The sequence below is a fragment of the Rhea pennata genome, chromosome 1 (genome assembly GCF_028389875.1).
Source record: "Rhea pennata isolate bPtePen1 chromosome 1, bPtePen1.pri, whole genome shotgun sequence".
NCBI classification, from domain to species: domain Eukaryota; kingdom Metazoa; phylum Chordata; class Aves; order Rheiformes; family Rheidae; genus Rhea; species Rhea pennata.
In genome coordinates, this window is record NC_084663.1 from 71,101,466 (window position 1) to 71,128,642 (window position 27,177).

General features: G+C 38.1%; 1 protein-coding gene across 3 annotated transcripts in view; it reads left to right on the forward strand.

Annotated features, from left to right (window-relative positions):
- PIK3C2G (phosphatidylinositol-4-phosphate 3-kinase catalytic subunit type 2 gamma) overlaps positions 1–27,177 on the forward strand; it is a 275,977-nt gene that overhangs the window by 177,863 nt on the left and 70,937 nt on the right. For all 3 annotated transcript variants that reach the window (XM_062591246.1, XM_062591238.1, XM_062591256.1), the window contains exons 23-25: positions 1,968–2,104; positions 4,731–4,900; positions 23,144–23,300. In XM_062591246.1, coding sequence (XP_062447230.1) covers positions 1,968–2,104; positions 4,731–4,900; positions 23,144–23,300 — 464 coding nt within the window. The remainder of the gene's footprint in view (positions 1–1,967; positions 2,105–4,730; positions 4,901–23,143; positions 23,301–27,177) is intronic.

The following is a 27,177-nucleotide window of genomic DNA, read 5'->3' on the forward strand; positions in this document are numbered from 1 at the left end:
AAAAAAATGCTCAGAACCTCGGTTATTTAGGCCCTAAATTCTACATTTGCATGAAAGTTCAGGTTATTTATTCATTCTTCCTGTCCAGAAGAAGTACAACCAAGCTCATTGAGTTTTGTAGTACCCTAGACTAGTATTTTCCTAAGTCTCAACCTCCTTACCTCGCATCGGATTTTTAAAAGTAACTTCACACATCAGAAGAACTTTGGAGAAAAGCAGCCATAGCTACTGAAGTCTGTAACCCAGTGTGATCTCACTTAGGTGCTTAAATGAACCTAGATACATGTGGCTATAGAAAATACCTGTAGACAAGTGATGACAACTTTGCAGTGTTGATTTTGAAATTTTACTCTTGTGATTTATGCAGCTAAGGGCAGGCCTGACTTATCTGAAAGCTTAATTTCTCTCTTTTATGGTTGTTATAACAGAGCTATAGCAGGGATGCCGATTGCTTGCTAAAGAAATTTACTGACAGCAATAAGCTCACCTTTTCTTTTTTTTACTGACTCTCCAAATCTTTTACTGAAAATAATTCTAGCACAAATAGAAGACTGATGGGTCCAGATTACCTGCTGTACAAAAAAAAAAGATACCTATTGCTTTCAGAGCAACAAAGTAGAGAAAATGAGAGAGGGTGAGAGATCCAAAGGAGGTAGGAGGAAGAATAGATGGGTTCGTGCACATGACAGGTGGTTAATGTGACCTGAAAAAGACTCCTCCCTCCTTTGTAGAGATGGGAGTCAAAGCCTGAAGGCTTCTGCTTCAAAGGGAAATAACACAAGAATATTATTTCTGAACATAGTATATCGGACTATAATACTAACACTTAATTTGATTAAGTGTTAACTTAACTTTACTAAGAAAGATATAGGGAACATCTGAAAAAATATCTTCAGTCTGACAGTCTCTTACTTTCAGCCCTATAATAGCAGAAATACTCTCAACTTCTGACAGATTTTCCTCACAGTGTCTTTCCGTATGAGTCAAAAAATTTTAATATATTGGATTTACATTTAAAGATTAAGGGTAAAATGATGAAGTAATGTACCTATGGTCATACAGGACAGTTGTGCTCAAGTACACTTTTATACCAAGGTCTTTCATGTCCTAGGCTTGCTCCGTGAGCAACCTTTTCCAAACAGGGATGGGAGGTGGCTATCATGTAGCCATGGGAGCATGGAAATCACTTGAATGAATCAAGCAGATGAAAAATGTGGAAAGCAGATGACGAACTAGTAGGATGCTGCTTTTCCAGGCATGGCATCATGGGGGAACCTGTCACCAAATGACATTTTTATAGAAAATCTTTCCTGTAATGCAGAGATGCAAGATGATGAGCCTAGGTTCACACACAACAGGGACAGTGATGGAAGGCTAACAAGCCAGGTCTCCATTCCAAAAAAAGAATTATTACCTGTATTAGAGGCATAGAATTCAAGTGATGCATTGCAGAATGCTTGGATTCTGCCTGCATTTCAAACACCCAGTATATGTCATCTTGGATCAGATTAATTTCTACACTCCCTAGTACTTTTTCTCCCTGCTGTGATCAGCATCATACACCAATAAACACATGTGAGATTAAGTTTATATTTAATAATAAAGAACTGATCCTGATCTTTTTAGATTGTTATTGTTTGCATATGTGTTCTACCAGTTTTGAATCTTGTTAATCTATTGGCCTTGGTGGTACCTTGCTGGAATTATGTCCACAGTATGGTTACTGGCATTTTTATTTGTCACTCATGGAATTGCCACTTTTCAATTTGATTAAGTATCCTTTAGATTTGTTTTCCAAGAAAAAGAGAAAAAGTCCTTATCTATCTTCTCTATTGTATTCATTATTTTGTAGGCTTCTAAGCATGCATTTTTTCAGCAATGACCAAGACTGTATGATATGCACTGATGCGCGTCATACCTTTCTGAAGTTGCAAGCTTTTTGTGTGAACTCTTTTCTGTCTGATTAGGATTGGTACAGATGGTGCCAGATGCTACTACGCTAGCGAAGATCCACCGGAAGTCTGGACTGATCGGACCATTGAAAGAAAACACAATTAAAAAATGGTTCCGTCATCACCATCCCTTGGAATCCAATTACCAAGAGGTAACAACATAATGAAGTGTATTATACATTTCACATTTTACCACAAGAAAAAAAGAAACCAAAAGGCCGTAAGCAGCAAAAACAAATGACTTGGATTCAGGACAGTCACATACACATAAACTAGGGAGTTGCCTTAAATGCCATGCTCCTTTTAAGGAGATACTGCTCTAGATCAGGTGCATTTTAGTACATTTTCTATAACAATGTGTCATAGAGATGTTTTGGAAGATGTTAGCGAAGTGAAAAGAAGCTGAAGTAAAAGCTAAATATTGAATCCAAATGTATTTATTTTTTCAGTCCAGCTGGCTAAATCCTTTATTTTATGTATAATTCATGCAAAGTCTGAGTAGCTTTCCTGTGTTTGGAAATGGCCATATCTATATCCACTGTTTTAGAAAGCTGTATTTTATTAAAACTACCTATTCATGTGATATGTCATGCTTGTCATGATGTGTCACGCTTGTCGTCTCACGTTATGGGATCCCATGTAATACAGCTGGTTTTATGCAACCTGGCATTATGCATAAGCCAAGAAATTGGGAAAAATTATCTACAGAATCAGAGACTTTCCTTTGAAAGGAATCACTTCAGCTTGTTATTTGTTGGTTGAGCATGTTCTAAGGTCCATGAAAAAGCTTCTTACTGTTTGTGTTGCTGGGTCAATTTCTGAACCCCTCTGTATGTCCACTGTGGATCAATAGCCAGAATTTTAAATGAAGCTTAAAGGGGAGCTTTGAATGTCTGAGCCACTCTGAAAAATGAGGTGCTTTTGTCAGTGGCGATTAGCAGGCAGATAACTCTCTAGCTTAAGTATGTTTAACAAACTTTAATGTTACTATAGTTATTCCATGAGCGTTTGTTCATCCGTATTTTCATAAGACAACTTCGATTCCTAATATAGGATATTGATTCAGTTAAATAGAAACAATTTAAACAGAACATTTTGTTTTACAAGTTTATAGTTTCACAGTATTAATGGTAAAAATGCAGCCAACAGTATTATGGTAAAAGTGCAGCCATCATTTCAGTTGAAAAGAGAGATATCTATTAATTATTGATTGAAAACCTGATTTCCTTCTGCTGCTACTGTTTGTAAGAAGTAACATATGTGGAATATTCTAAAACTAATTGCTACACATTTTCTCTCAATCTTTTTTTAAATGAAAAATGCACTCAGCCCTGATTGCCTAGGATATGCATGAAATTGCTACTAAACATTCATCTTGCAGTCACTACTGAATGAACCTTTTTCTTTGACTTCTTAATAATTTTTCACTTAAACAATACTATATCTGAGGTGCTCAAAAGCTCATGCAGCATAAGCTCTAGTATCCTTATTTTACAGTTGGGTGAACAAAATCACAGAAAGATTAGGTGCTTTATCCAAGGTCATCTAGTGTGTAAGTAGTACAGTTAGACATAAAATTCACCACACTCTTGTGCTGTGGGCTAAGCACTCAGTAAGTGATGTCGTTCATATCAGTCGTTGTATGGTGCACCCTGCAACTGCAGGGAAAACCAGAGTGCCTAAATAATTGTTTACCTTGATTAGTGTAGGTTTTGTCCAAAAACATAACAATTAGGATTGTTTTGGTTTCTCTATAAATGAATCATGTTGTGATTGAGATTCATGGGAGATTCAGACTTTTGAATAAGAATTGAATTTATGGTTGTTAAACTGTAGTAAGTAGGAATTTTTAAAAAGAGCTATCATTCCTTATGTTTTTGAGTAGAATAATGATCATCATTTGAACCAGGAATAATTCTGTCCTATGAGAGACACTGAAAATGTATGTTGCAAAAGGGATTGGGTAGATTCTTCTCTTAGGAGAATCCACAGTTCTTAAATATTTTTAGTAAAATATTTTTAATATTTAAATAAAAATTAGCAGAAATCTTGGAGTCAGCCTATGAGCAAGTGTCTAGTGAGCAGATCATTAGCTTACACAGATATGCTGTGGGCACGTTCTTGGCCAAGAGCAATCTGTTGCTGTAAAGAGATTCCTAAGATAGATCTGAATGAGGCAGCCTAGGCACAAGAAGCAGACTAGATGTGAAAGTACACATCCCCACCATGTTAAATAGCTTATCAAGAGAGCAGGTTATATTAAACAGGACAGAATTCTTTGGGCTGAGATATTCAGAGACTTGATTAATTAGAATTTGAAAAAGGCAACTGAGTTCTGGAGAGGAAAGACCCATGTAGGTTTAAAACAATTGGGCAAAATAACTTACTTTCATTGCGGTGCAAATGATTAAATTAACGGATTTCCAACTCTACTGATTTTTGGACTCTCACTCTTTTTACAATTTAAATGCAGGCTACTAAATAGAAAACGCTATTTCCTGACAAGAAGCTTGCTTTGCTTAGGTGCCCTTCACCTTAGAAGTTGTCCACAGAATTCTAAGTGTCTGTAAATCACAAGTTGAAAATGCCATGCATAAAACTGTTGTGGCATTGAGCCACTGAAATTTGCTTATTACTTGATTGAGTACCAATCTTACAGCACCTAGGTGTTTAAATGTTAGCTACATGCATCACATTTGTAGGATTCACAGTTTTGGGGTTTCATGTTAGCGTCACAAAGAAATATGTCTAGTAAGTGCTTTTTATTTTACTAACTAGGCAATAAGGAATTTCTTCTATTCCTGTGCTGGCTGGTGCGTTGTTACCTTCATCCTGGGAGTCTGTGATCGACACAATGACAACATAATGCTGACAAGTGCTGGCCACATGTTCCATATAGATTTTGGAAGATTTTTAGGTCACGCACAGACATTTGGAAGCATAAGAAGGTTGGTATCTATGGTAACACATACAGTAAGCTTTGAAACAGTGTTCTGAAAAATTCACAGCCTTATCAACACTTATGAAAAATATAAATGAGATCATATGTTTTTTCTTCCTGAAGTTCCCCAAACAGTATTTTTTCTGCTGTTCACAAAACCTCTAAGAATATAGGAATGCCTGGAAGAGAAGTTAAAATGAGGTATTGGAGATCCCCATTTCAATCTAAAAGAATCTAAATTCCTGTTAAGTCAGCAACTTGAATTAGATTCAGTTTAGTAGTGACCAGAATTAGTAAGGGCTGGCCTGTGCCAAAAGAATTCTGATGTCTTCCTGTTTTTTTAATAGCTGAATGTTCCAAAACCCTAACTGTAGCTGTTTAATAACTGGCTTGCTGTATTCAGAGAAGAGACCTAATTTTCCAGATAGACCTGGAAAATCAGTAATACCCTCCCTCAGTACCCTGCATCAGTCTATAACATGTTTTCTCATGATATAGCTAGGTAAAATACTGAGAATAGTCATGTATTCTTGTTCCTATTGTGAACATGCTATCGAGGAATGACATTATTGAGGATAATGTCAGTATACACAAAACATAAGGAAAATGTTATAGCAGTGCAGACAACAGACAAATGATCCTAAGTACTGACAAGATGAGCAGTGTAGGTCTTTCCCCTGTGTTTCCTAATAATTTACAGAGTTAGTCCCAGAATGAATCAGTTTGAGTTAATCATGCCTTTTTTTTTTTTTTTTTTTTTTTTTTTTAACTGACCTTTCTTTGACTATTTTAGACAATCTCCGTGTTAGACAGAAATAACAGTGTGGGAGTATTGATAGGAGGGAAGCTGATGGGACTAATAAGTAGTTCTAAGCCAAGCAGTCAAAAGATTTAGTTGCAGTGCTCAGAATTATCATCAATCATTCGGGATATGTTCCCTTAATCCTACTTATTCTGTGGAAAGAATAATGCAGAACAGAATCATAAAAAGGTACTCCTGCTCACTCTGAGTCAAGTGCTGCATCCCATCAGCAAAGATCCTTTTGGAGCCTAACCGGAATTTCCTTGAGCTGTAATTTTGTGTGAGGGGAGAATTATCTAGTGGGAGTGCAAGATATGACAAACTGAATATACTGGGAGGCACAGTATCTAAACTTAAACAGAAATAATGTAATGCCAGTAAAAATAATAGACTGTTTTACAATCTAGTGATACGTCTTCTTTTTAAGTCTGTGAAAATGACTTAGCGTAGTCATTTCCATAAACAGCGTTTTTTTTTCTTGTTTCTCTATGCAGTATATTGCTTTTTTAATAATAAAATAAAATAATAATATATTTTAGGCCCTTCACATAGCTGCCTTATAGTTCCATAGTCAAACTAGGACTCTCGCTTTTTCTGTAGCTTGTAAACATCAGAGAACAATAGTTGTCTTCCCCACACCTACGTGTGACTGAGTAGCTGCAAGGTTAGAGACTGTACTTCTCATGAGCTGTATGTGCCTTCAAGAAATGCAATACTATTTGTAACACAAGGATGCAGGGATATTGCATTTCTACTTAAAACAAATTTCAGGCACTCAAAATTTGAAATTCTCAGTGCTGTTTGTGTCCACTTATTCCCTCATAGCAAATACTTGGCACAGCTTTAGCCTCTGTTTTTTTTAACAGTTCCTTATATTAGATTTACTTCTGCAGAATGCTTTCAGGTCCTTAGAATTATTTGTGTTGACCCCTGGGGCTTTTTATAGTAGACACTAAATATATCCTTGTGAAATTCTGTAGGTGGCTTTATAAACTGAATAGCATCTGATACAAATCCCTAAACATACAATTGGTCTTTACACATATCATAAAAACAGCCATTTTTTTTTAATGCAAGCTACTCAGATGAATTAAGGAAAAAGTCCCCATTTGTAGTGTTTATAATGGCCATTCCTTTCTCAAATTCAGAAAGACGACTTTCCTGACGCAGCTGTCCATTTTCCGTTCTCAGTGCATGCTTTTTACTATTAACAGACTCTTACTCCTCATAAAGCTTCATAAGGATAGGCTTTCATCCCTATTCTGCATATGGAGTCTTTTTTCTAATGTAAATAAAGTGAAAGATACCCAGCAGCCTTGAGAATAACATGTTGTCGTGCATGGGCTGTGGTTCTTTCTACAAAATACTATATGGGTCTGAAAAGAGCCCTTTGAAGCTGATATGATTCCAGCAGACACAATAATTTCTGCATTCATGATTGTATAACACGCTGACAAGAGATTAGTTAACTCGTTAGCTGACTGCCCTCAGCTTTAAGTGGTGACCAGTAAATCTGCTCAGTTTTGATTCCCAGGTGGGAACCAGTAGCTCAGCTCTTACTGATTTGAGAGGGAAGAGGCATCAGTAATTTTCTGTCTTTTTCAGTGTCATGTACCTTCACAGTGGAGAGAATATGTTAAATGATAGTAATAACCTGTGTGTACTCTGGTCTAGGAGCTAATGTTTCAGAAGAAGCATGGGAAGGAGACCCATGATTTATCTAGCCAATGCTGTAATAGCAATGCTGGAGGAAAATTATTTCCAAAGTCCCACAGGGAACTTTCTTACTGAAGCATGAGATTTCATTATCTTCTTCTTCTTTTTTTTTTTTTTCTTGGTCTTACTGGATGTGTTTTGTTAGTAGTGATAAAATGATACTTCTCTTTCTTTTTCTATAATCCAGCGACAGCATTTGACCCTATGTTCCCCTAAAGCAGTGAATTCTGCAGACACACTTCAAACTGCTTGAAGAAGCGTTTATCACTTAGTTTCATATGAATGTGCTGTTCTTTGACTACTGAGTATCGGTGGCAATCGTCTTAGACCCGCTCCTACTGGAATAGGTGGAGTTTTAACCAAGTAATCATATGGGAGCAGCGGCAGTGATCAAATGCTATGAGAGGTGTCTCCTTACGGTGATATCTTCCGTGGTTTCTTCGATTTTGTAAGAGATTTATCTAAATCCTGTACTAACTGAACTAATCCTAAATTTAGCAGTCTCATCCTTCCCACTGTCAATCATTTCCAGCACCACTGTCTCTGTTTTATCAGTCAGTGTTATGTAGTCTAAAACCTGACAAGAAATGAAGCAGGGCCAACTCATGGCACGTTGTATGTGCACCTCTTGATAATTTTGGTGTCCGTTCTTTTTTTTTAAATAGGCCATCATCCTACTTACTTACAACAGTCACTGGACTTCCTTTTCCCTGAATCACAGGGACCCCCTTGTCTTTTTGCCAAACTAATCCTGCATGTTGATGTGTTTTTCCCACATGTGAAATCTGCTAAGTTGGTTTTCTTTTACACAGTTAATTACTAGAGGCAGCCTAAGTATTCCACTGGGAAATTCCAGTTTTTTGAAGGAAGTTTTAAAAATATGGGAAAATGATGTTTCCCACACTTTCTTCCTGTGTCAGTGTTTTCTGATAAAGAGAAGCCCTTAAGACAATCTGAGCATGTGGAAAAGAAGTTCCTCTTTTTATTTTAAAAGTAACTTTTTTTTAGTGTTAGTAACTGTCACTGTCTCACTAGAAGTGTTGCTCTGAAAAAATACATTTTTTTGAGATATTTCTTTCTGAAATGGAGAAGTTAGCATACAGTCAGGTAATGGGGAAAACTAACTTGTATCTACATGCTTTGACTGTTTTCCATCTTTTTGCCTGTTAAAAATAGGAAAACATGGGGAAGAAGAGAGAAGACAAGAGTATGAGAAGTTCATATTTAACCTTTTCCTTGTTTTTATTTCTTTATTTAGAGTAATTCTCAAAGAAGTCTAAGTCTAAAATTCAGTAATCTGAAAAAAATCATATAACCACTTTTTCATTTTCTAAATTTGTGCATGAAAAGCATTGCTTTCAGCTAGTGTGTTTACCTGCTGAAAATTTTCTTTTTCATTAAAAAATATCAGTGTTCCTATTGATTACCCCATTTTTTACAGGTTAAATTTCGTCTTCCAATGTAATTGGTTTGGAGTGAATTATAGTTTATGTGAAGTATAGAGATCATGTCACCATCCACCTTTACACTTGCTGTATGTCACCTTCCAAAAATCTCAGACTGAAAACCTGTAGAGATTTAATTTCATGACTTTAAGTACCATGGTAGGCCCAGTGAACTTTATAAGATTTTTAAAGCTAATCATACCTATAAGCCTTTGCATAAACTGAACCTGCATTTTTGGAAAGTGATCTACTTTGGGGTGAAACAATGTTACCTTGAAAGTGACAGGGCCGAAAGAGGTTTTAATTCATGAGGAAAGACGTCCATCAGTTCTGAAAGTCAGATATCTCTAATTGCCTCAAATTAAATTCTAGACGTACCAGTCAAGTCTAAAAATATACTGAGCAGCACAAGTTCTAGTCCTGTTTCATAGCCTGGACAAAAGTTTGCCCTTTACCACTGTCCTAGTCTCTTGTGGAGAGAATTCACCCAAAGCTTTTTCAAATCAGAGTAAATTATGTTTACTGTCCAGTTAGTATCCCTCATTTTATTTATTTTCAAAGTAATCAAATAGTTAAGGGAGGCCCTAGTTTTCTCAAACAGTGGCTGTACTGGTTTTACCCTATTCTTCTGCTCCATCCTTAATTGTAAAGAATTATTATGTATTCTTGTTAACAGTTATCTGGGCTGGAGATACAGTTATTTGATGCCTTTGGAGCCGCCAGTGGAATTCCCTCCACTTCAGGAGATTTACTGTACATGAGTTACTTAAGTAACCATACTACCCTTTTCCCTGAGAGATTTCTTTCTCTCCTCTGCCCTTCCCTCTTTCTCTCAGTTACCCTGTGAATTTTTGTAGAACATGACTCTAGAGACAAGAAGTTTAACAATAAAACAGAAATGAAAGGGGAAAAGATACTACGTTCACTGTCCACTTTGAATGTATGATCTCATTGGTTATCAGTTTCAGAGAAATATGTTTTCTCTTTTTCCTGCTCCCATCAAAAACATCTTTTGTGTCATGTCTTTCTTCAAAACCTTTCCACACATAGTTTTTATATTCAAGGGGGACCTGTTTTCTTTTACGCAGAGTCTGTATACATCAAGCACTTTTAAATTAATCTCTGTTGCTTGGTATTGATATCTTTTTCTGATTGTTCTGCATATCACCTCCTTGCCCTTCATACTTAACTAGAAAGCATACTGATATATTTAATTTAAGTAGGATTGCTTCTCCTGCCCTAAGGAATTTGTGTGCATTTCAACTGGTTTATTCCTCTGCTTTACTTGGTGATATACAAAACCATCACCGTCTGCTACTGTGTTTTTCACGTAGCCACCTCAGACCTTTTAGCTGAATTTTTGGTGGGTAGGTGATATGAGTCCACCTGTTCAGTTTATTTTAACACATCTTTTTAGGTCTGAATTGTTAAATCTTTTTCTCTGCTGAGGATCAGTTAAAATACCAAAAGTAATTGTCAAACAATCTCTGTTGAAAAGACAAATTGTTGCAGTCACATTAACTCTCATCTATTTTATCAACATAGTAATAAATTCCTAACAAACCTGCCAAATGTAATAGTCTTATAAAGTGGTGTAGGGCAACAGGAAGACTCTACTCATCACTTCCAAATGTAAGCTACCAAATGTAAAATATTTTAAATAGGTAAAAGCTTCAAATCACCTTAAAATTGTTATATGACCTGATTGCTGGTGACTCTGAAGTGCAGGCTGCTTCATGTATCTCTATTTGGATGTAGGATCCTGACTTGAAGCCCCAGAATTTGTCTGAGCCAGACACAGTGGTGCTTTTTAAACAGTCAGTATAAGATATACACGGTTGCAGTAAGGACAGTGAAACTGTACAAGACACATAAGTTCTTAGAGCAGAGTGCATCTTCTTTGGGGGATGATCTTTTTTGGATTCTTCATCCCAGCTTGCAATTCTGTGATATAAGTGAATAAATTCTGTGGTCAGATTGCAGCATAAACTAGTAATCACTGTAGAGACAGTAACAAGGCCAGTATAAAAACCATCAAAAATTTTCTCAGACTACTTTTGTCTTTCTCATCTTGTGTCTATTGCCAATTTCCTTGTTACAAGATAAGATTTCAGGTGAGTCTCTGTGACAATACCTGCAACGAAGGCTAGGTCTACGCTAAGAATTGTAACCATGTCTAACCACAGCTATCAATGTTTGTGTTAGCTCTGTTGTCACTTAGCATAGTTAATCATATGGGACCAGAAATAATCAAATTTCTATGATTTACAAACTCACTTAGCCCACGGTGAAAGGGATTTTGGTTAGGTCACATTCCGTTGCATTTTGTACAGGAAAAGAGGCACAAATAAATAGCTACCATGGCTCAGTTTACATGGAGAAGCTAAATGCTAACAGAATGATGGATCAGAGCCTTTATTGTAGACAAAGATTGTAGCTTGCTTTCCACCATATCTGTTAAACATGATTAAATCCTGATGTAACTCACTCGATTATTGATAGACACAGTCAAACACCGATAAATCTTCTAGAATAGACCAGTCTAATGCGTGAAATATTTCTTCTACTACTGATCAAAATAGAGGGTATGTCTAATAAAGTGATTTTTCTGGAAAGCTTACATTAAGGCCCTCACAGTGAAAAATAATGATAGTAAAGTTGATATACACATCATAAGAACTAGCTTAATGAATAAATGAGACCATAATGGTTTAAAAAGTGTGTTCAGCTGCCTCAGGAACACAGGAGATGCCTTCTAGTTTGATGTTCCTGCCTCTAAAGATAGATGCTAATGTAAAAATAGTATAGGTAAAACTGTAATCAGAAATGAGATTTTGAATTTACAGTTAGAAATATTTTCCTGCATTAAATATCTCAAACAGCAGTAGAAATGGCAGAAAAGAGAGTTAAAAAGAGTTAAAAGCATGTTATCTGGTAAGGACTTTTTTGCTGGTTATTTGGTTGAAGAATGTAGGTCAAAATATTAGATGCATACTGTGAATATCCAAGCTCTGTAGTTTACCTAAGCCAAGGCTATTCAGGATGTTCAGGAACATTTCTATGCAATATATTTTCTAATAAATATTCTAGGCAGAATCCTTTCCCGGGTCCCAGGATCATACCGGCTGGGAGAGGCCTCCGAATGTCTATAGTCAGCCTCCTTCTCAAAACAAGGTCAACACTGAATTCAGACCAGTTTGTTTACAGCTTTGTCTAGTTGAATCTTGAAGATGTACATGGACTACCTCTCCAGTCAACCTGTTTCAATATTTAAGCTCTTGATGAGACTGGGGCAGGAGGGACACACTAGTGGAAGACCTGTGTCACCAAGTAAAGGAGCTACAAGAGGAAGGCAGCAGACTGCAAAGCAACAGAGAGAATGAAAAGGGTATTGATCAGATCTTCTCAGAGACTCTGCAGGTACAAGAGGACCCTCAACCCCTAGCTGTACCAAAGAAGAGGCAGCAGAATCTGTGCTTATGGGGTTGAGAAATTGAGATTCCCGTGATGGCAGAGGCTAGAAGCTTGTAACTTCCGGCACCGGGAGGACATCTCATGCTTCACATGCAAATCTGTACCTACAGAGCAGGTTCAGTGTACTGGCAGCAGACAAGGGGCTGGAAGCTCTCATCAAATGAAGCATCAGTGCTGGCTGAACCTGAGCCACACAGCAGCAGCAGGAAAAAGCAGTGAGTGGTATCAATGAGAGACTCCCTGCTGTGGGAGATGGAGGCCCTTGTCTGCTGACATGTCTTGTTGTCTAGGGAGATTTCTGCTTGCCAAGGGTTTGGATCCAGGACATTGTGGAAAGATTGCCAAGTTTTCTCTCACTCTCAGACTGCTACTCTTGCTGCATATGAAACATGATCCTGGAGCTTATCAAACACAGCAGGGTATATCAAGCAAGACTACATGGCTCTGAGGCAGAGGATCAAGGACTTGGGGACCCATCTAATTTTCCTCTGAATCTTGCTGGTGAGCAGGAAGGGCTTGAAGAGGAGTGGATGTATTCTGTGGGTCAACAGTTGTTTATGCAGCTGGTGTCAACAACAGGGCCTTGGCTTTTATGATCATGGGACTTTCTTTGAGGATCAAAGACTGCTTGGAAGAGATGTGACCTACCTGACAAAGTGAGGTAAAAGCGTCTTTGCCAACAGGGTAGCTAATCTGATAAGGAGACCTTTAAAGTTGGTACACCATTGGGGGCGAGGGGCAATAACCCACACTCAAGAGAAATAATGGTGGACCAGGTTGGCAAGCAAAGGGTGTAGGGTGATAGGGGCAATAGAGATCTCATAATGAGCAAAACAAGACTGAAGAGGGGCCAACCTCATATATATGCACACAGATAAGTACTGAGAGGACAGCATTACGTTGGAAACTCTTACACCTTTTTTCGGAAATCAGTGTGGCTTGGTGCCTGTCTGAAATGCCTGCAATCTAATGCACGTAGTGTGGGGAACAGACAGGAGAAATTAGAGGTCTGTGTGCAGTTTCAGGATGATGGTCTCATTGGGATCACATAAACGTGGTGAGATAGCTCATACACCTGGAGTACTGCAACAGCTGGATACAGGCGGCTCTTCCAGATGGACAGTCCAGGGCAGTGAGGTGGGACTTACTTACCCTTGCTGTGAGAGAGCAGCAGGAATGCCTGGAGCTCTGCATAGGGATATGCGATGAGCAAGCTGAAAGCTGATGGGTCAGGATTAGAGGGCAGCCTAAGATAGGCAATGTTGTGGTGGGTACTACAGAACGCCTGATCAGGAAGAAGAATGAGGCCTTCTTCAGACAACTGAAAGAAGCCTTATGTTTACAGTCCCTGGTCCTCATGGAAAACTTGAACTGCTCATACATCTACTGGACAGGCAACATAGTAGGGAACAAGCAACGTCAGAAGTTTATGGAATGCATTGAGGACAACATCTTAACTCAGTTAACTCAATCTTAACTCTTTCTTAACAAGAACCTGTTAAGGAGAGTTGCTCTGCTAGACCTCATACTTACAAACAAGGAAGAACTGGTCTCATATATAAAGCTTTGGCTGCAGTCACCATGCAGTGGTGGAGTTCAGGATCCTTAGAGGAGGAAACAAGGCAAAGTATAGGATCACAACCTTGGATATCAGGAGAGCAGACTTTGACCACTTCCAAAACCTCCTTGGAAGAATGCTGTAGGAGCCAGTCCTGGGGAGAGGAGGGGTTCAGGAGAGCTAGGTGATTTTCAAGGATCACCTCCTCCACACTCAAGATTGGTCTATCTCAATATAGAGGAAGTCAAGCAAAGGCAGCAGGAGGTATGCTTGGATGAAGAAGGAGCTCTTGACTAAACTCAAGGATGAAAAGGAAGGATACGAGAAGTGGAAGCAGGGACAAATTATGCAGGACAAATATAGAGATATTGTCCAAGAATGCAGGGCAGGAGTTAGGAAAGACAAAGTCTACCTGCCATTGATTCTGAAGGGCAGAAGAAAGGGCTTTTACAACTACATCGGCAGCAAAAGGAAGAGTAGGGAAAATGTGGGCTTGTTATTGAACAGGGCAAGGGACCTGGTAAAGGGAACGTGAAAGATGACAAAGTGCCTAATGCCTTCTTTGCTTCCGTCTTTACTAGTAGGATTTGCCTTAAGGAATGCCAGGCCCCTGAGATGCATAGGAAAGTGTGAAGAAAGGAATACTTTCCTTTGGTGATGAGAGATCAGTTTGTTTATATACAAACTGGAGATGCACATAGTCCATGGTACCTCATGGCATGAACCTGCAAATGCTGAGGGAGCTATCCACTGTCATTGTAAGGCCGGTCTCGACTATCTTTGAAAGGTCATGACAATTGAGGCAGATTTCTGATGACTGGAGAAAAGCAAATGTCACTTCTTCAAGAGCAAGAAGGAGGATCCGGAGAACTAAAATTGGTCAGCATTGCCTTGATCCCTGGGAAGGCAATGGAGCAAATAATCCTGGAAACTATTTTGAAACAAATGAAGGATGAGAAGGTGACGGAGTGTCAGCATGGATTTACAAAGGGGATATCGTGCTTGACTAACCTGATAGCTTTCTACTATGAGATGACTGGCTTGGTGGATGAGGGAAGAGCAATGTTGAGGGCTGGACTAGATGATCTCCAGAGGTCCCTTCCAACCTTACCAATTCTATGATTCTATGATGTTGTTTATCTTGACTATAGCAAGACTTTTGACATTGTCTCCTATAACATCTTCATAAATAAACTGATGAAGGATGAGCTAGATCAGTGGATGGTGAGGTGGACTGAAAACTGGAAAAACTGCTGAGCTGAAAGGTTTGTGATCAGTGGCATGAAGTTCAGCTGGAGGCCAGCTCCTACTAATGAGTAGTCTGTACTGAGACCAATACTTCTGAGCATTTTTATTAACGACCAGGATGGTAGGACAGAATGAATCCTTAGCAGGTTTGCAGGTGATGCAAAATTGGGAGGAGTGGCTGATAAACCAGATAGTGGCACTGCCATTCAGAGAGACCTCAGCAAGCTGGAGAAATGGGCCAACAGCAATCTCATGAAGTCCAACAATGGCAAATGCAAAGTCCTGCACCTGGGGGCTGCACTAGTCCAGGCTGGGGTCTGACTGGCTGGAGAGCAGCTTTATAGAGAAGGACGTGGTGGTTCTGGTGAACAACAAGTTGACCATAACCCAAGAACACACCCTTGCTGCAAAGAAGGCCAACAGCCTCCTGGACATGCATTGCCAGCAAGCTGAGGGAGTTGATCCTTCCCTTCTACTCAGCCCCAGTGAGGCCACATCTGGAGTGTTGTGTCCAGTTTTGGGCTCCGCATACAAGAGGACATGGACCTATTGGAGCAAGTCCAGTGAAAGGCCACAAAGATGATTAAGTGGCTGGAGACATCAGAGGAGATGCTGAGAGATCTGGAACTGTTTTGCCTGGAAAAGAGAAAGTTCAGGGGGGATCTTATTTGCGTGTCTAAATTCTTGATGGGAGGGAGTAAAGAAGAGGGAGCTAGACTCTTCTCCATGTTGTCCAGTGACAGGACAGGAGGCAATGAGCACAAATTTAAACAGAGGAAACATTTCAAACATAAGGAAAAGCTTTACTATATGGGTTCTTGAACATTGGAACAGGCTTCCCGGAGAGGAGGTGGAGTCTCCATCCTTGGAGATATTCAAAACACAGTTTGACATAGTAGTAGCCTGTTTTAACTGACCCTGCTTTGAAGAGGGTTGGGCTGGACTAGACAGTCTCCACAGGTCCCTTACAACCTCGTCTAATCTGTGATTGTGTGCATGCAGGGATGCTGTGGGAGACTATGTTAAAAATCTTGCTAACGTCAAGGTAGACAACATCCACTGATCTAGTCATTTCATTAGAGAAAGCAATCAGATTAGTCAAGCATGTTTTGCTCTTCTTCTTCATCTGCGCAGAAACAGCTTCTGAGAGTTCTTGCACTGTGATTTTCCCAAGGACAGAAGTGAGACTGTATTTTCCTGGATTGTCTTTCTTTCTTCTATTCTTTTGAAAATACATTCAGCTTTTGCTTTTTCCAGTTATCAGGCACATTCCCCACTTTCCATAATCTTTCCAAGATGATAAGGAGTGCTGTCACAATGACATCGTCCAACTCCTGCAGCACCCTCAGGTGCAGCCCATCTGGTCCTGTGGACTTGTATGCATGGAGTTCTCTCAAGTAATCTGTGACTCAACCCTCACGCATTGCAGATAGTTCCTCTCCTCCTTGAACCTCCCTGGTAAGAGGAAAGGCCTGAGAGACGTTGTCAGTGAAGACGGTTGAAGAAAATTTTGCATAGCTCAACTGTCACTCATTTGGCAGTAGGCCTACATTTTCCATGTTCATTCTTTTACTTGTAATGTATCAGTAAAGTTTTTCTTGTTGCTCTTGAAGTCCATTGCCAGTTTTAACTCTAGTTAAGCTTTGGCTTTCCTAACACCATTTTTGTATGCTTGGGCAAGGTCTCTATATTTCTCCTTGTAGCCAGTCTGATATATCTCCTTTTTGCCTTAAAACATAGTCATGAGTTCCCTGCTTAGCCAAGTGAGTCTCCATCTGTCTGTTACTGGAAATAAAAGCTATCAAAAATAGAATTCAGAGTAAACTCCTCAGGATAAATAAATTCTGGTTTTGTGGGAAGCTGTTTAAAATTTGTTAATTCATTTTTCTCTTCTACTCCCTTTTAAAGCATTGTAATTACTGTTTGGCATTTGAAATTCAGACTGTCATTTTGTTTAGACATAGATGAGTATACGTCAGTTCTGGCTGATTTGGGAAATATAGTCCCAGTGAGTGGCTTTGTACTCTTTTTCTGAGTAGATATAGCTCTGTGGAACTATTTACAAGACCTCTTCAGTAAAAGAAACAAAAAGTAGAAAAGTCAAGTAAACAGTATTGCAACACAAGCCAGTGATAATGTAAGCAATAGCAACCCTCATTGAAGTCAGTGGCAAAACTGCTGTTGAGTTCAACAAGGGAAGTATTTATATTTTATGCAAAGCTGAGATCTATATTCTATTATGGGATCACTTAAAATATGTTTACATCATTTAGATTCTATGCTTTCTCAAGAGAATATAATCCCTGTAACAACGATCACAAGAAAAATAAGCACTGTGGCATTTTCCTGGAGCGACTACCTTTGCTGAGTAGTTATTCTTTCCAGTAGAAGGTAATTTTATGAAACAGAGAAGAAATATTCGATATCATATAACTTGATGTAAGTTAATGTATCCTTAGTTGAACATTTGCCACTTTCACAAATAACATTCTCATCAGTTCAGAAGTCACTATCTCGATAAAACTATTACAAAAAGTGCCAATCTGCTTATACAAACAATATTAGAAAGTGGTTACCTGTGTTTCTGTGTCAAAAAGGAATGATATATCAAATGGCATTCCTTTGCAGTTTGTTAGGGGACTGATATCTTTCCCTATTTTCATAGCAGCCAGTATGATGGGATAGAGAGTACGTTTCTTAATTTTGTAGTAGACATCTATCATGAATTTTTTGATTGTGTTAAAAGTCAAGGTTAGCAGTTGCAGGTAGTTTTCAGAAAGAAATCTGAAGTTACGTTAGACCACAAGCTGAATGAGTTGATGGAATATTATTAGGAAAGCATAATGTGAAGAAATCCTTTTGCGTCATGTGACAGTGGTAAAACCTCAGCTGGAATACTTTCAACATTTTATTTCAAAAAAGATGTGGACCAATTACAAGGAGTCCAGAGAAAACTATTAAAACTATCAGATATGTAGGAAAATGGCATATGAGAAAAAATTGAAACAATTATCTACAGAAGATTGAGGGAAAACATCATAATAGTATGCAAATATATTAGAGGCTGTAAAGAAGACAGGATCCTCATGTTCCCTTAGGAAAGAACAAAAATTAGTAGGCTGAAAGTACAGCAAAGTTAGATTATGCATTAAGAAAAAAAAATCTGTAAGTGGAGATACTGGATCAGGAATTTCTTAGGGAGATTGTAGAACTCCACCAATAGGAGTCTTTGAGAACAGGCTACATAAGCTTCTCGGAAGCATGATTGTTGTTGATCTTGTTCTGGTAAGCAGAAAGATGGACTAGATTATCCCTTGTGGTCTCCCTGCCAGGCCTATTTTACATGACACTGTGTGTGGTTGCTTAAGACAAATTTTACTGTGCAGTTTTTTTACTAATTCTTTAATATATGCAAATGCTATGCTTGCTCATGTTTTTTCTGTGTCTACAAATATACACATATGATTACTGTGATTAGATGTCTTCATTTAGCTAGAGAAATAAGCACATTCATTTTGTGAGCGTGCCTGCATGTCTTTGTGTATGTGTGTTGTGTGTGTGTTTTTAAACAAGCTTTTGGCTTTTGCTGTAGAGGAAACATTCAAACAATCCCTAAAAGCTTTTCCTATTTTACTGGATGTATCTAAATTCAGTGTAGTCATGCTGAATACTCTCAGGCAGTCTTGACTCAGCCTGAATTATTTTCAAGAAGTCAAGGCACATACAGCGGTAGATGCCATTGCACAGCTGATTTTAAGTTGCAAACACTTCTGTATGGTTTCTCACACTCTGTCTCCTATGTCCATATGATAGCTTGGACTGCATCTGAAAAAAAAAAATGTTCTGAGCTCGTTATACTACTGTGTGTGATTTGAACTTTTCACTTTTCCCTAACCACCACTATTAGGAAGTTTAGATTGGACTAGAGTAGAGGTCATACATTTTTGATTGTCTGTCTGCGTTTGCTACTTAATAAAAAAGGAAGTCAACACATCTTTCCTAAATATTCTATACCATAGGATTCGTAATAGGAGAAACTAAAACTATTGTTGACATTACAGGTTTTGTTATCAGCTTACATCTGATGTTTCATAGCAGTGGCCAGCAAATCTTGACAATCTAACTGGTTTTCTAAGGGTGCAGCATATTTCTAACCTATAGTATAGTCTTAGTAAGTGTTCCCATCACCCCAGCTAAGTTTGTTTTTGCATGATGATCTGTTCAGTTTCTTGAGGTTTTCTTTCTTTCCTCCCTCTCATGACGTATCATCCAAACATTCGTAATCTCCAGAGGAACTGTAAAACACATTCCCATAAAAATTTTGAATCTCTGAAAGCAATACACAATAAAAAAAACATAACTGGCCTTGCTTTTCCATGAATGACTTGAGTAAACTCCCTTGTCACAACTGAAGCAACAAATAACCCATTAAGGTCCAGCACTGCAGACAGACTCTATCATAAGTAAAGGTATTGCCTTTTTGACTGGTTTTGATTATAAAACCAAAGGGCTCATTAATCCTTCTCATTAATGAGATCATCTAGTGGAAAAGGGAAAAGAAAAAGAGGTGTGATAAGGAATTTTTAATGATTCTTTTGGTGGGAGCTGTGCTTACAGACTATACATGGTTGGCCTTGCTCAAGCCACACCAGTCCCTAGCTTTTTCACTAGAAATGGTGGTATCCAACATTCTAACCCATAGTTTAATAGGTTATTCAAGGATGCTTCACTTCTTTATTTTTTTCACCACAGAGAGAGGGAAAAAAAAAAAAAAAAAAAAAAAAGAAGAAGAGGAAGAAGAAGCTCTTGGTCCACAGATTTAAAGTTCCACAGGTAGAAGGCTGTTCCTTGAAAATACCTCATCAAAGGAGAGCATTAAGAGAATAGCTACCATCTTGAGTCATTTTTGCTAAATGGGTGCCAGCCGTTTCATTAACTTGATTGAAATAGCAGATTGAAATAGATACAGATTTTAGGCCAAGGGGGTCTTTTCCCCATGACTGTGCAGCAGTCTCACTGGTCTTCAAGCATCCTGTGGATTTAAAGTGTTACAGGGCTTAGCTGTGATCTTAAGTTTATGTTGTGATATGCAATATTTGTTTCATGGTTAGCTCTTTTAGATGACTTCGTGTGAACGCATTATGTAAGAGATTTATGTCCAAACGGGTGATATGTCTTTCACAGTTATTATTATGAGGGCTTTGGATGCATTGCTGATCTTTTGATGAAATGCTGTCGTGTAATACAAGGCTATCCATTAGAAATGTAGCTGTTTAATATAGAAATGCAGGTTGTGAACCTGAGTGAGCTTCATGTGTGATAAATTAGAAAAACCATGACAGCTATTACTATTTTCCTTGCAGAGTCTAAAACAGCTGGTATTGTTTCCTGATGTTGGAAATTTTCACGTGGATGATGGACTGTGGACTTGCAAAATTGGCTACTTGCAATTTTATTGCAGTAATTTTTAGATTATCTAATTCCTACCTGTTTTTATATTCCAAAGGAGTTTATAAAAGCAGCAAAAAACCTTTTGCATGTATGCACAGACATTCAGCCCTGTAGATCTGATTTTTTCAAAATGCTAGAGATACTGTTCAATGAGTAAGGATCTCCTCCCACTAGAACTTAGTTTTTTAATATTGTCATGAAAAATAACTCTGCTGTTCTTTCTAGTGGATCTTGTCTCCTATACTAAGTTATTTTTGTTTTGATTGCAAGGTGCTCCCTTCGTGAGCAACTAGCTTAATTAGATACTTGCAGGCATGGGGCTGATTTACTGCAAGGATTAGCATGGGGGAGAGACTCTGATGTCATGAAACCTTGAGCAAAGCCAGGCTTAAATGCTCCAAGGGAAGGCAATTTTCTACATCATATTTTCCAAATTAATAAGGTAGGACAGGTCTGCCACCTTAGAATAAAAAGTCTTAAATGACACTGAGAAACTTTAGACCTTTGTAAAACAGTTTAAAATCTTCATGCAACTTAACTTAATCTGCAAATAATACAAATACTAACATGTATGAGTTACATGTTCAAATGAATCTTTTAGCAACAGCAATAAAAAAAATGGTCAATGTTGCAGTCACTGCATTATGTGGAAACTGGCCTGAAGCCCAACACGACAATGTTTTACGCCATATTTCTTCCAATAAAGTAATTTCTGATTGCACTATCTATTTTCAGCTCAAGTAACTTAATGTAGGATACTTGGAGCAGTTCAGAAAGGGCTATTTTGTCAAGGGACATGTACAAATTGTGTCTTTTGATAGTTGGACATCAGAAATCAAAGATGATTTTTGAACATAATACAAGTTAGGGGAGCTTTAAAGCAGCAATTTTGACATGGGCTCTTTTAGCCCAAGGACCTGACTGCGGATGAGAAACTGAGGTTTGGTTTTTAAACATTGTCAAGATGCCAAAATGCTTTCAAATCAGAATTTGAGTTAAAATTCTGTCCACTGATAAGTGAAAATACTAATAGTGTTAACTTTCTAGCTCTCTCTCTCTTTTGTATTGGTTTCAACAAATTGGCTTCTGTGGTTCAAATTGCATCAATGTCTTTATATGACTTTATGTCAATGTTATATATCTCTGTTAAAAGATAAGCTAAAATATTAATTAGAGGCAGGTCACAAAATCACATGTTGCACAATAGAGAAAAATGTAAAAGGAAAGAGTAAGAATGAATGCTGTGGATCTTCATCATTTCTAGTACTACCTCTCTGAAACTGAAGGATGTGTTGTAAAAACTTAATGAATTGGGCTGCTTTGAGATGACCAGTGACTATGGGAGATCTTTTTTTAAAGGTGGCTTCATGCAAAACAGGAAATATTTCCAGTAGTAAGGATGGGAAAACAGTCTAAACATTTCTTGAGGCTAAGACCTCCAGCTGTAGCATGGAATCTCACTGCAACTTGACTTTTTTCCACAGTAGTACAAGGTAAACAGTTCCATAGGAAAATGTAGAAAACCTCCTGGGAAGTCTTTTTAGTCTCTTTTAAGAAGGAATCAACAAGCAGAGTGGGGTCAGGCTCAGCCCACGTGAGGTTTTAGCAAGAAACAAACTTACATCCTCAAATCTGTTTCTGCATTTGAGCTTCCCTTGAATATTTAGATTATTCAAATTCATTTCAAATTAATGGTTAACCTCCTGTACATATTTCCTTGGAATATAGCCATCTAATCTGTTTACATGCATCTGAATACACAGTTTTGATGAGTAAATCACTGCTGTATTTTTTTCTGTGCTAGGATGCAGTATTTCAGGCCTTTCTGAAGCTATGATGGGATTGTTAGCAGAAGCCTGGCTAGTTCATTTTATTCTGCAATACCATACCATAGCTACAAATGGTGCAAGTGATAAGAAAAAAAAAAGACAGGACATGGTGTCAAGTTCTGCTTCTTATTTAGTTTAGGGTGAATCCAGAATAACTGTGTAGAAAACAAGTGAAAGTATTTAGGTTTATTCTGTTGTAACTTGGGTCAGAAACATGCCTTCAGAAAGCTGTATATTTAAGAGCAGCACCATATATTATGGGTAATTTTTTTTCTTTTTTGGATAGTCCAATTCTAGTTTGTTTCTTAAATATGCTTCTTGTCTAGTAGGGAGTTGATAATTATATCCCATACTGTTCGAGTACAACATTTAAATGCCAAGAGAGAATATGTTTCCAGATTCACATTCAGGCAGGAATCAGGAAATAAAAGCAATGAGAGTTTAAAAAGAAAAAATAAAAATATGTTAAAGGAAAATAAGTAAGCCTCAAACTTGTTCAGTTACTGGATTCTCACTAGGAAGCTCTTGCTGTGAGACCTTTCTCTGCCACAATTAATCAGTGCCACCAAACAGAGAAACAGAGCTGTCCACATTTAAGGAAGGGAGGGATGAAATAACGAGGAAGGTAATACTGGAGAAACAAATGTGAATAATGAGTTACAAGTATTAACTATCTTGCATGATTTTTTTTCTGTGAAATTCTTCATGCAATTGTTCTCTTTTCAAGGGATCGAGCTCCCTTCATCTTCACATCAGAGATGGAGTATTTCATCACAGAAGGTGGAAAAAACCCGCAGCGTTTCCAAGATTTTGTGGAGCTTTGTTGTCGAGCTTATAATATAGTCAGGAAACACAGCCAGTTACTTCTGAACCTGCTGGAGATGGTAAGAAGCTTGAGGATGAAACCAAAAATCAATTTCCTCTGGTGTCCTTTTCCCTTCTAAGACTTTGCTGCTGCCTCCTGAAGCACTGGGATTTAAAGAGGTACCAGCTGATACTTTCTGTGCAAGAAAATTATCTATGAGCATCGAATTTCATGTGTAAATATCTAACAAAAGCAAAACTAGGTTTTCTGTTTTTCCTTTTCTAATGGATCCTTTTTGGCAAAATTGAAGAAACTGTACAAGAACTCAGGGTACAAATTTTACATTCAAAAATTTCACTTAGCGCTTTTTCTGGGTCTTCAAGCAATTGTTTATCAATCCCTTTCATGCTTACAACAAGACAAAAAAACTAAGTAGTCCACAGAGTGGCTGATGTCAAGTACATAGCAGCACTGCAGCTAACATCGGTGCCACTGGACTGTTTTTTTTGCACAATTCCACCTTCGCTTCGTAGGAGGGCAAATACAGGAAAGAGCAAGCGCTGTGCTCATTGAGACTGTACAAAATCCTTTTACACAAGAAGCATTAAAGACCCTTGAGAGTTTTTATCCTTTAATGTTCCCACTGATTCACATGCTGTAGCAGACACTGTAAGTTCTTTATGCTGCAGTTTACTTGCTTGTGAGAAGATAATGACAGAACTTTCGCACCTTATATGCGGAATGAGAATATTAAATTAACTAGTATTTGCAAAGTGATTTCAGTTACTTGGCTAAGACATGCCTCTAAAGCTCAAATCCAGGGCCCAGGGCAAAGCCTAGGTAACTGGTCTGTACATGAAAAAGGTCTTTACACGGTTGTTAATAGAATCCCTATTGAGACTGGGGAGCAGTCAAGAAGTCTCTCTATAAAAACTGCTTCAGCTTCAACTTCTGTGATAGGGAGAGAAAAAATAACTGGAATTTGCTTATCATGTTTCTGTCTTGTCCACGGATCCTTGTGCATTGTGAATTAAGTCATTACACAATACAGAGCAGAAAGGTTTGCCCTAAATCTTTGAACCCTGCTTCTAAGCACTCACAAATGTGCAGCAAAACTGCATTCCCATCATAAAGCATAATTTTAGCAAGCATATGGTAACCACATTGGCTGAAAACAGTGTGGCAGATACTGTCTAAGAAGTAGTAGATACTGTCCAAGATACAGGTGTAGCAAATACTGTCCAAGAAGTAGAAGAGCCTCTAGAAAATTCAGGAGCACCCATGTCCCCTGGTCCATAGCAATTATTTCTGCATTTCTGGATAGATTTTTAAATCCTAAACTGCATGCTACAAAAATGGCTATCCCTCTGCCAATCCCCTTGTTCCTGATGCAGTCTCTTTTTCTGCAGTCCACAGAGAATTTGATGTTAGATTACCCTGGGAAACAGAGAGAAGGAGGTAGGAAAATGTTCTCTGCAAGATCGCTGAAATAGCCAGCTATCTGTGCTTGGCTATAGCTCAGATTTCTCTATATTCAGGGCATGCTGCATCTCCTTTTATTTCTCCTAATCTGTGGGGAGAGGTAAGAGGACTGCTATAAATCAGTATTGTAGATACATGCATTTAGCATTTGGCAATGAACTGCAGTTCAGTTGGTTGTGTTGCATTTCGTAATTGAAGAATAAGTGCCAGCATGCTACCATTCCATTGATGGACACTGTATTAAAAAAAAAAAAAAAAAAAAAAAAAAAAAAAAAAAAAGGAGGGGGATGAATTTAAAAATGCCTCATTTTCCCCAGTTATATTTGTAAAGGGGAGTCTGGTTATTCACTAGAAATGGGACATCAGTTACAAACTGTAAGGATTGAACTAACTGCTGCCTATTTCAATGAATGACAATCTGAGATTTTTCTAAACGTGTGAAAATCTGCATCATCTATTTTACCTTCCCCTCTCATCTTCTATGTTCTGAAATACTGTTTGTAAAATGTAGTTAAAAAATCCGAATAAGGCCATTTCCAAAAAGTGCATGCTTGACAGGAGTTGTATACTCTGCTCTTGATGGTCAGTAATTGCTAGTGGTTTTTAGCAAACTGCGATTATGAACCACAAGTCGTTTTCTTGGCCCAATATGAGACTTAAGGCATTTTCTTTGTGGTGAGGAGCATGTTTCTAGAACCATTCCAGTGTTTGCTACTGGGAGTAAGAAATAATCCATGAAGTTCCCATCACTCTCAAAAGTAGGAACATCTGTGGCAGGCCCAAGAGTCTTGCTGGCAGAGTTCAGCTGCATAAATGCCTGCAGTTCTTCAGCTTTTCTCTTACTAAAGAATTGATGTGAACTATTATAAAATGGGTTTCCAGAGAACACAAACACCATTTGACTAGTTTATAAAAAATGCAAAATCCATTACTGTCATAAAGATTTTTCAGATAGAAAATTATTAACAAGAGCTTAGAGGTGACATGAGACAGCAAGTAATTGATCCAGATGCCTATAGTGTGGATGGAGAAACAGGTAGAAACAAGTAGAACTAATAGAGTAAAACAGGAGACATTGTGCCTACATGGAATATTTATTTCTCCAGCATCCTCTGGCCCCAGAACAGTAATTTCAGCTTTCTACAACTTAGAAACACCATCTGGGAGAAGAGGATCAGTAAAGATTCCTGTTTTGGAGGACCCTGCATTGAGACTGCATGCCAACACTGTTCATTTTACACAGGATGGTGAGCTGGGCTTTACACACAGCTTCACTCAGTGGGTTATAAAGTCTCTGATGTTCAAGTGTGGTAGGTCAAGACTTACGTGGGGTCAAAAGAAGGGAGTAATGCATGCATTTGTTTAGGCTTCTATTGACATTTTATTTCCCCTGGGGTAGCTGAGACTTTTGTATAAGGGTAGCAGATGTAGCAAGTCTCCTAGGGGAGCCCATGGCCTTCTGGAGCAGCAGCTGAAGGCTGGGTGAATTACACTAGGCATCAGAAATGGCACTAGATTCTTATATTTTGTCACTTTAGTCACTTCTTAGGTGACCTATAGGTGTTTTCCAAATAGTTGCTCCATGTCTTGTCTAACTAGCATCTAGGGTCACTCACCACAGTTTTAAGAAGTCTCATCCACCGATGGAATAGAAACAAGAAAGAGGATATTCTATATGGAATAAGAGGATTGAAACATTAAAATAATCTTCTAGGACTTCTTGTAGCCAACAAAGCACTGTGTAGGTGCTGCCCAGCTAAAGACATGTTTTGCTTCTTCAGCAAATGTTTTTCCATCTTCTGCAATGCAAAAAATCCCAAAAGGTTCTGGTTTTTAGTTGCACTACAGATCATTCAGGCAAGAGTCATATTATATTCTTAACTGGCATTGTTCTCTATTCTAATGCAAGGAAAGAAGTTTCATTTGCCTGTGATACAATTCCCTGTTTTTAAAAGGACAGAAGCTGTTACCAGCTTTTATAACTGGGTTAGAGACATACAAATAAATAGCACTGCATGTCCTTAAGTGCTGAATGTTGTTACTACCCCTGCTGTCAACTCACTTATCAAGTTTCACCCAGTCAAGAAAATAAGCTACTTAAATTCACCTCATCAAGCTATCTATCTTTTTGCTCTTTGCTAGTCAGAACTCTGTGAAACAGTAATTTAACTGTCCAGTGGTGGTACAGACTGGGTCTGGTATGAAGCAAAATTTTCCTCATAATGCCAAAAATAAAATATACAAAACATTAAAACTTGGCTTTAAAAATACCCAGAAGGTTTGCAGGAATAAGGAAAACAACATATGGCCCTATCCCTTTTCCACTTTCTTTATGCATCTCTCTACCAAACCTTAAAACAAAAACAATGCTTCTCTTTGACTTTATCCTCAAAATTCAGTGGCCTTTCTGTCTGCTGTAGACATAAATATCAATGAATAATGCTCAAGTAGTGATTGCAAATTCATATATATTT